This window comes from Egretta garzetta, unplaced genomic scaffold (genome assembly GCF_000687185.1).
Source record: "Egretta garzetta isolate BGI_Z169 unplaced genomic scaffold, ASM68718v1 scaffold335, whole genome shotgun sequence".
NCBI classification, from domain to species: Eukaryota; Metazoa; Chordata; class Aves; order Pelecaniformes; family Ardeidae; genus Egretta; species Egretta garzetta.
Window position 1 is genome coordinate 660,526 of NW_009259795.1, and position 10,061 is coordinate 670,586.

Below are 10,061 nucleotides of genomic sequence, written 5' to 3' on the forward strand. Positions count from 1 at the left end.
ACAACACAGTAGTGATGGTGGTTAATCTGCTTTATAAAAGATAATACATTGATTTTTATATAATAATGGCTTTGATCCAATTTATGTTCTATTATACTGCTTAGTAATTACTTTGTCTTCAGTTCCTACAACAGTTATAGTGATAATACAAATGAACGTTTAATGTACAGGACGTGGGGATCATTTGGAAGTGCTGATTCAGAAGTATTCAAGTGCTAACAATGACTTGTTCTTTCTACACTTTTCTTCATGTTCCATACATGACAATTTTATGAACATCCATGATTTTGAACATGACACAGTTTTGGGGCAATTATTTTTTTTAATAACCTTTTTTGTGCAAACATAATATTAGATTTTTCTAAACGTTACCATCTAGTTAAAAGTAATTGCCACTTTTACTTAAAAAGGCACCATCATTCATGTAAGCAAATATACCTTTTATGCTTGCTTTATGAAGAGCTGTACTTGTTACTGGAGCGGAAATTATCATATCCATGTTCATTAGCTTTGAACTTTAAGCAGGACTGCCTTTCCTCCAGGGACAACAGATCTTTGGATTGGCACCAGCAACACAAGCATGACTGTTAAAATAAAAGGAATAAACATTTTACATCATTTTGTTTTGCGCATGTGGCAAAATGCACTGAAATGCTGCCCTTCTTCAGCAGTACAGCAGGGAACAGCAAGGGTAAAAGCTGCCATTTTGGGATTACAGCGTAAGCAAAGAAACAAAATTAAGCTTGACATTGCTCAAATGGCCACTAACATCTGGGATGCCCCATTAGCAACCTGAGTGCTGGAGAGCAGGAAGAGTTATATTGAGTTGTATACAATAATAGCCACACACATACTTCTTGTGAGTCTGGTCTGCAATTCTAAATGCACCTGAAAATAAAACTATGACTCCTTGTCGTCCCTTTCTCTGATAATGTTTCTTGGAAAAAAGTGTAGTATAGTAATCTATACTTCCTAAGCAAGACGCTGCTGTTCAGTTGATTTTTTTGAGGGGGGGGAAAAAGACAACTAAGGAGAGGCATGGTAAAAATCTACATACAGTTCATACATTTACTAGATGTACTGCAGACCTTTTGCTGAGGCTACTGACTGGCCTTTGGGTGCTGGAAGTCCATCTGGGATCCTGGGATCCTGCACACCCACTTGTTTCCATGCTCAGGATGCTAGAGACCTCTTACGTGCTTGCAGCTCCAGTAAGTCTTTCAGGGAGCCAGCAATGTAGACAGGGAAGATGAGACCAACACTAAAACCTCTGCAGCATGTGCTGTCACAGTTATGTGGGAAATACCCTAATGCTACTAGATGTAGAGTTGATTGGCTTCTGATGGAAAGACGCAGCCAGTAAGGAATTTACACAGCCAGGCAATAAGCTTAGCAATGGCCAATGGTTAAATGCTTGGTAAGAAAAGAAAAATCTAAGAATTTGTGGCAGGCAATGTAAGAACCCTGATACAGTGTCTGAAGACAGACACAGGGTAGGGGACACAAAAAAGCCCAAATCTGGACATTTTCTGAGCAGACATGAAGGCTGAAGGACTGCTGGGCTGCAATCCGCATGCAATCCAGAGCCTCAGATCCTGTGTGGAGAATTAGTGCCCAGGACCATTCACTCAAACCAAGGCAAAACTACGGACAGGTCTGTCTCATAAAATGTTGGTGTTGAAAAGGGGCAACTGGATACTTGCACTCTCTGCCTTACATAGCTGCCGACTGATTTAAGCGCTTGATCAGGATGGGGGGAACCCAGGGTCAGCACCCTCCCCTCTGGGTTGCAGAGGATATGGCTACGTGAATCTCTGCAGCACAGTCCGAGTCTGCTTTGTCAGTGCTCTCAAAGCAGCGGGGTGCCAGCTCCAGTCAGGAAGTGATGTAGCACTGATTAGCACGGTGCCGAGAGGATTTACTGTACGCTCCTCTCTTTTGCTTTCTCTTTTTGTCCCTATGAAAGACACCACCTACCATAACCCAGTTAAAATTCAAAGTAAAATTTAATGACCAGTTAAAACACTTTGTGTTATGTTAAAGAATGAATTTTACTGCTGACATCATCTTTTAACCAGAGGAGCACCTCCCAGCAGCCTCTTACCTTAAAGCAGTTTTGGAATCTTTTGCTCACCAAATACAGAGCTATCGGATTGATGCAGGAATTCAGTGAAGCCATGTTAATACCAATGTAGTCCATCACAAGAAAAAAGCTGTGTGGAAATTAGAGTAAGTGTAAGTAAATTTTCTCTGAAAAGGCTTAGTAGAGGTTTACAGCTATGAAAATTGGACTCAGCTTCACTCAGCCATGCCTATTAGAAGTAATAGTAAAAGGGTTTATATCAATGGGATTAACTCATGGAGGCTCAGTAATAAAGTTTGAATTGGTAGACCATTCTCATGAAAGTAATTTCAGAAGATCCAACCACCTTAACTTATTGGAGGAAACATGCATGAGGTTTTCTTCACGGGTTTAATCCTATCTGTTCTGTTAAAAGGGAAAACAGGGACAGAAGTTCGCCCTCAGCCCTCGTAACGCCACAAGACAACAGGACAGTCCCAAAAGAGATCAGGAGAAGACAGGCAAACAGGACAGAAGCCCCTGTGTTCATGGGATTCCTCATAATTTCCTGACTCTGCTGCTAGAGTGAAACGAGAGTGTCCTGGATGAAGATGCAGGGAGAACTTCAGACACATGGAGTAAGCTAGTTCCTTGGGAAATCCAAATATGCTTAGGGAGAACGTCAGCAGCACACAGGCATTTTATTTTTACAGTCTCACCTTAAAAGTTCACATCTGTTGGGGTCCTTCTGGTCATAAATAGTGAGCTTCAATATTCTGCTTAAGTGGAGTGGGAGCCAACACAAGGCAAAAACAAGTACCAGACAGAACACGGTTTTGGCCACCTCACGTCTCTGAAAAAATTGGACAGAAGAGCGTTATAGTTTCTGTCTGTCTCTTGATTGTTGTTGTCTTCTAACATCCAAATGTTTAGTAAACAAAACAAAGCCCCTAACAAAATAGGAATTAGGAGAACACCAGAATACCTTATTTTCTTGGAATATGTACTTAATCTCTCTATTGTTTTAGATGTCTTGCACTGATTCTCTGTATCTCAAATTTTAAAAAGTATGAGTAATAAAATGAAAAAGTCAAGGACATAAAAACAGCCGTTTGAATTAAAATGAAGAACATATTTGTCTCCCCAGTCACTTTCAAATACCAGCTTGTTTTCAATTGTAGTTTCTTGCGCTTTGATCTCAGGTCTTATTTTAAATGCCCAAGAGATTTCAATTACAGCTTTATCGAGGTAAGAGCAAAGAAGCATAAATATACTTTATAGTACAAATATAGCTTAATTCCAGTGACGTATGATGTTTGTCTCTGGTGCACTGCTAACTTGGAATGTGTTTTGGAACGTGGTTTGTTCTGCCAGCATATACTGCTAACCTCACTATAGTTCAGCATGAAATCGATTCAAAATAATTAACAAATTTACAGCACCAGCTTCTACATTACAGCACGACCTCAGTTTTCATTACAAAATATCCAGCTCTCATTATTGTAAAGAAAATATAAGAACTATAAAACTTGAAGGATTGACACCAAACAAGAAAAAAAAAGTTTTGTGATTGCCAGTGAAAATCTTAGGTATCTGAGGGATAAACATACATATAAGTTCAGCAGCACCACTGTTAGGAAGCGTTTCCTTAGTAGTAATCTTGAAGTTATTATAGAAGAACAGAATAATGATGCAGCAGTAAAGTCGGCAAAGGAATCACTGCCATCCTCTCTACAGCCCACAGAGTTGTCAGGGATAAATTTTTACCTGTTTTAAGTGGTCATTTAAAGCAATCTGCATCCCACTTTTCTTTCGTAACATCTCACACGTCATGAGAGTATAGAAAAATGCTGTGATAGCCAGTGGCAAACAGAAGTAAAAGCTAAACAGCCACCAGTCTTTAGCTTGCTTGTAAAACTAGAAGGAAAACAAAAGCAAAAATTTTGTTAGGAGTTGAATGTTGAGCATTCTGGAAACTGTGCTATAGCTAATTGTTCAGTCTGTCCTGAAAAGCGTCTCTATAAGGTGTACGTTACAGAAAAGAGAAAATGGGACAAGACAGTAACATGCCCAAAGCCCCCAAAAAGACAAAAGTTCTGAATGCTCTTCTTTTAACCAATATACTTCAGAAATCTGTCAGTATTTCATTTAACATTATATTCACCGACATTTCACATACCCTTGTGCACATTACAATACACACAACAGTGACAAGATCCAAGGAACTGTTCCAGAGATTTTATAAACATCAGTGTCTTACCATCATAAAGGATGTTTTCTGCATGGGGTGAAGCAGGCAGATTCTAAGATCCTTTCCTCTGTACTCCATCGTAATCATGTCAAATGCGATAGCTTCTGGAACAGCCAATATCACCGATATAACCCAGATCAGTACAATTTCAACAGCAGTCCACTTCGGCACTCCAATTCCTTTAATGCGACTCCAAGAAGCAACTGCTCGGTACCTGAAACAAAAGCATGCATTTGCAAATTAAAAATATAAGAAAACCCACCTGGTTTAACCAGCTTAAACTCAGCTTATTCATATTGTATTAGCTGAGTGGAAGGGCGAATTTGAGCCAATGCCCGTATTGAAAAGGAATTACAGTCTGCTGAAAAACATGGGTCTCACCTATCTATACTGAGGGCACACAAACTCAACACTGTGATGCCCACTGATGCCTTTTGAATGAAGGGTACCAATTTGCACATTTCGACACCAAAAGGCCAGTCCTCTGCAAGCAGCTGTGGAAAGAAAACAACAATTAGAAATTCACCACTTTTTAAAAAAAAATAATCCCAAAGTTGCAACATGGACTTTTTTCTCAATTTTTTTTCTTTTCTGCCATGTAAAACTTACTCAACAAGAACCTTTTCACAAGGGAGTCTCCAAGGTATATGTCCTAAAAACTAGTCAGTAACATCCCAGCCACTCCCTGGCTGAGTAAGGATATGCATAAAGGCTTAGTCCTGACTTCTTATGCTCTGCAAACTCCACTCGTTTTGCTTCTAACAACTTCACCACTCCAGTGTTTATGGTAAAAAATGACTGAATAGATGAGGATTTCCTTCATCTTTACACTGGCTTTATCTGTCTTGAGTGCTCATTGCTTTTCTTATATGATCCCCATAACTCTCCATTTACTAGAAATACAGAAAATTACTTGAGGCTGATCAGAACAGGGACAAAGCCAACAACTACACATCTGGTGTGGGGTTTATTTGAAGCTTGGTGTCCAGGCTCCCTCAGCTGAGAAGTCAGTATCCCGTAGCTTTTAGCTATCTGATAATGAAAAAAGGAACCCACTGGACACTCAGGGAGCCTAAACAGCTGGTTTGGACTAACTGTTTCACAGCAGGCAAAGACAGATCAGATGAATCCCAGACTGAAGATCTTTATTGACTAGTTTTCCAATGATTCCATATTCCAATACCGAAAGGACTATCTGCACGTTCAACAAACCTGTAAGTGCTACAGAATAAAGAAAACAACACAATGAATTTTAGGTTGGTTCAATCGCACTTTGGGTCATACACTTTCATGGAAATCTGCTATCACATCCTAGCAGTACATCTTAGATGATTTAGGGACAAGACTTACTGGGCACAGAAAGCACCCTCCTCACAGCTGATGCTACACACTGTTTGTCTGTAGCTTCAGTTTAGAAGCATTTAATCTTTGTACTTCGCTGTGAGCTGCTCTAATGCAGCAGCAGCCAAATCCTCCCGTTCCTCATAAAAACAAGACTCTCCAGAACAGACGTTATGCCAAGAAATAGTCACAATCGTTATATACAAAAGTAAACTTTCTGCGTTTCTGTAATTAGTTATGCTATCTAAGCCCATCTCTGTTTTTCTTAAGTTTCTTCAAATGAGGCCTTTTGGATCTGTTGCAGATGGAGGGCTACAAAATGGAAACGGAGAGGGAAGAAGAACAATAGCTATCCAAACGAGACTGCAAAACCTTTCCCTTGGCTCAGGTCTCCTCAAACATCTCATTTAACAGGGATGTAGGAAAAGAAGAAATAGATCATCATACTGTATAGAATTTGCTGGGGACCAAAATGATCAAAAATAGCCACATGGTTGCCTGGTCACCTTGGTTTGATTCAGCAAAGTCCTTAAGCACACATACACGTGCAGCTAAGGATTAACAGTTACAAGGTCCAAGACAGCTTTCAAAAAGCCCTGATATAATTTAAGTATCATTTTATTTTAACACAAAGGTAATGAAGTACATTTCATGACCATGTGCTTTTAGAAATCCCTATGAAGTGCCCACCAATATTTTCAGAACACCTTCAGAAATCTGCTTTAGACCTGTGCTGAAATGGGGTCTTTGAAACAAGAGCAGTAGCCCAGCTTTGATCTATTTCTTAAATGATCTACTTAAGAAAAATGAAGTATAATGCTTCTGAAGAAATGAAGCAGAAAAATAAATTCCAAGGATTTATGTTTCTTGAGAATTTTATGGAAAGTAATAAAGCAGAAGAAGTAGGGATGAGGCTATAATAACCATACAGTATCTTTTACTTAGGTGATGTGGGAAAATAACTCAGTCTCTAATTAAAGTATTTTCAATAAAGCCTCTCCCGGAGACTTCTTTTGAATTGCTGTAAAGGGTTGATAGTAACAAACTACTGTTAAAATTGCAATGTGAATTATTACAGGTGTTCTAAATGCGCACTCTGCAGAATCCAGTGACACCTGGACTAATTTAATGTATATCAACCAGGCAGTGAACCTCCAGTCTACCACACCTAGTTGTTACAGGAAGCAAGGACTGGGTAGCAAGTACACTGTATACTTGTTTATAGTATCTGTTGTATATTGTACATGCATATATATTAAACCAGAGGTGACTCATTAAAAAAGCACTTCAAAATTAAAATATTTTGTTCTTCGCTGAACTCGGATTCAGAACTTTGATGCAATTTCTGTTGGAAGAATCTGTTGAAGGCCTTGAGGTACAACTAGCTGGTGTATATGCAAGACACTCCCTGTTCTCTCCCCCAAAATCACAACCATTCAACCACACATCAGCGATTTCTCTGAACTCATGCTTATCTCTCAGGTGCAGACAGTCACACCTGTGCTCCAAGCTGACTGGATTTGAGCCAGCTCCAGTTTGGGAGCCATATGGCTGGATTATAATAGGGCTGGACATGAGTGAATGGGTTCTACTGAGAGCAAGGGTGCATTAGCTTGTGTCTAGCGTAACTTCAAAATATCGCTTGCATTCAGCCAGCTTAAATCAGGAGCAGTATGGACACAAAGCTGTCTGCATTGAATTGGCAAAATATGTCCTTTACCTCTTGCAGCTGATGTATTGTGAAATTTGAGCATTTCAATGCATAAGTTTCTCTATCATGGTATTGCAAGTGGTTAATGATATGCTTTGCAGCAAAAGCTTGAAAACATTAAGAAAGTAAAAGGAAAAAAGTAGAATGGTTTAATTGCTGAACTATGCTTCCTTGGTGTTTCCATTTGTCCTCTGTATTGCCGTCTCCTCAAAAGACTGCCTTAAAGTACAGTGAAAATCCACTGTAAAGTATTCAGGAGCATCGTATTTGTGGACAAGAGCAACGATTATTCTTAGTGACGTATAGATGTAGTCTAACGCAATTTTATGTGGGCAAAATTATTTTCTTATGATTCATAATAGGGTATCTGTCCAAAGAGTGCCATTTTACCAACAATAAATGACTGAGTGAGAGTCATGAGATACTGCCAAGTGGCAGCAAAGATAAAAATAATGTTGCATTTTCAGCAGTAAAATGCCAAGAGAAGTCTACCACTGGCTGTATTCCGAGTGACCTTCTCCAATGTTTTATAGTCACTTATTTTACATGGGCAAAGTTTTAACTGCTAAGCCACAGAAATGCATTGAAGATGAAATTGAATAGAATGAAAGAAAAGGGAACATGCTGCAGAATGATGTGAAATCATACTTGAATGAACTACTACGACTGATGCACTCCTAGCAAACACTTTTTCAGACGAGGCACAGACCTGAGCCTAAACCGATGTGAAAGCTGCACAGTTATGAAAGTAGCCCCAGGAGAGGCTGTGACTCAGAGAGACACCTGTGAACCACAATTCCTGCCCTGCTTCCGCTTGGTTGTGCAGGAACAGAATGATGTTCGTAATCTGTTGCTGGAATATGCCAGCATGCGAGCACCATACGCCCGCTCTCGATGGCTCAGGGGCTGTGGCCGCCAGCCAGAAGGCTGATGCCATGGCTCCAACCCACTAGTCGGGCACAAAGAAGTAGCAAAGCATCCACTTATTTCTATCAGTGTCCTAGTCCTGGGCAATGAATGCACATGGAAGCGCAGAGCAGGAATTCATACTTCCTCCTAGCTCTGCCTTCACAGCAAGTCTAGTTCATGGGACGACAGGACTCGATTTTCATGAGTTATGAATTGCAGGGTTAGATGGGAAATCAGACATGCAACTGTACACCTAATTCACAAGTAACATTTTTTTTCAATATATCTGTGAAACGACTGGCAGGTTTTCACCTGATACTCTTGAGACACAGAGATCATGCAGATAATGTATTTTTCAGCATTTCATAGGAGCAAGAGCTTTTCAAAACAGGAAATTTGCCCAGGAAATTAAGCTTACGGTCAGGGATAAGTCAGACAACATTACAAAATTTGTTAATATTTAACAATAATTATGATGTCAGGGTGGGATTCTTTCCTCTAGACAAGGAAATGTATTTCACACTTCCTAGTTAAGCTAAGAATGTTTTACTGACCTATCCAATAAATGGTATAAATCTTAATGAGGCATGCAATTAGTTTCTTTTCCTCCGTCTTTATTAGTAACTTCTGCTTAGAAACTTTTTTTTAAAATACTTAATTAAGATCAAGTTATATCATACAGACATCTTAAAAATGACAGAAACCTCATAATGTGCTTTCAAAGTAAAAAAAATTCTGCAATTTCACAATCCCAGTGACAGGACTGCATCAAAAGTAACCATTAAGAAAGCCATGCTGCTGTAAGATTGGGAAGCATAAACACAGGGTAGAAGCAAAAAACCCAAATAAGGAGATGAAAACTTGTTTTGAAATTTTTCACGTGCACCTTTTAAGTGAATGTATACATAACAAATGTATACATAATGAAAAAAACTACTCTAAGCTGACAAATCTATACTGACATTAACGTATTTCAGTTTGGAGATCCATCATGAAAACTATGTATGTGTACTTATAACGATGTACAGACATTTCCACTACCCCATAGATTGGACTTCAGAGTAGATTGTTCCCATCTAGCTACGGAACAAAGTTACCCCCCATTGCCTGTAAAGTCTAGACAGGTTCTGCCACTGGACAGTTCAGATCTTTCTGAAGTGCCTATAAGCTGCATTTGTTGACCATAAAGGGTTCCTAAGCAAAACAGACTTCTAGCGTAACATGGTCAGAGATCAATAAACTTTGTTTAAGAAATTCTGAGATTAATTTTGCAAAACCTCAGGTGGTTTAGATGTTGAACGAGAGGAAATAATGCATTTCTCCCAATAAAAAGGCTGTTATCTTTAACACCAGAAGGACCAGTGGCCAAGAGTTGTGATATGGAATAGTAACAATGTTTTCTAAAGGCAAGCACTTTGACTTTTTTGGAAAGTAGGGAAAAGATTGGTTTTATCATGATGCATGCCCTATAAGTACTTGGCATTACAAGAGATAGTAAGGTCACCACAAAGAAATTTCCATGGAAATCCTGCCTTTTTTAGAGCACAGATGGATTAACAAAGGGGCCAGTTTGCATCTGCATGGGATATGCAGTCACTAATCTGGTCTTTTTTATATTTCCAGTACTTGATGATGCTATATAATGTTAACTATATTTTTTATGTAATCCCTAAAAATCCATGACTAAAAAACCCCCACTGCCTACAAAGCTGACTTTGGCCTTTGATCATTGGCTTGGACAAAGACCAGTTTTTGTTCCTTCCCTGGAAATTTTTTTCTCCGCTCTT

At 39.2% G+C, this 10,061-nt stretch overlaps 1 protein-coding gene across 1 annotated transcript in view; it reads right to left on the minus strand.

Annotated features, from left to right (window-relative positions):
* Positions 1-452: 452 nt before the first annotated feature.
* The window catches only part of EDNRB (endothelin receptor type B), a 13,305-nt gene continuing 3,696 nt past the window's right edge, over positions 453-10,061 (minus strand). Inside the window, exons 2-7 of the mRNA XM_009639682.2 lie at positions 4,695-4,807; positions 4,323-4,527; positions 3,830-3,979; positions 2,782-2,915; positions 2,105-2,213; positions 453-584 (exon numbers count right to left, since the gene is read on the minus strand). Of these exons, the coding sequence (XP_009637977.1) occupies positions 453-584; positions 2,105-2,213; positions 2,782-2,915; positions 3,830-3,979; positions 4,323-4,527; positions 4,695-4,807 (843 nt within the window). The remainder of the gene's footprint in view (positions 585-2,104; positions 2,214-2,781; positions 2,916-3,829; positions 3,980-4,322; positions 4,528-4,694; positions 4,808-10,061) is intronic.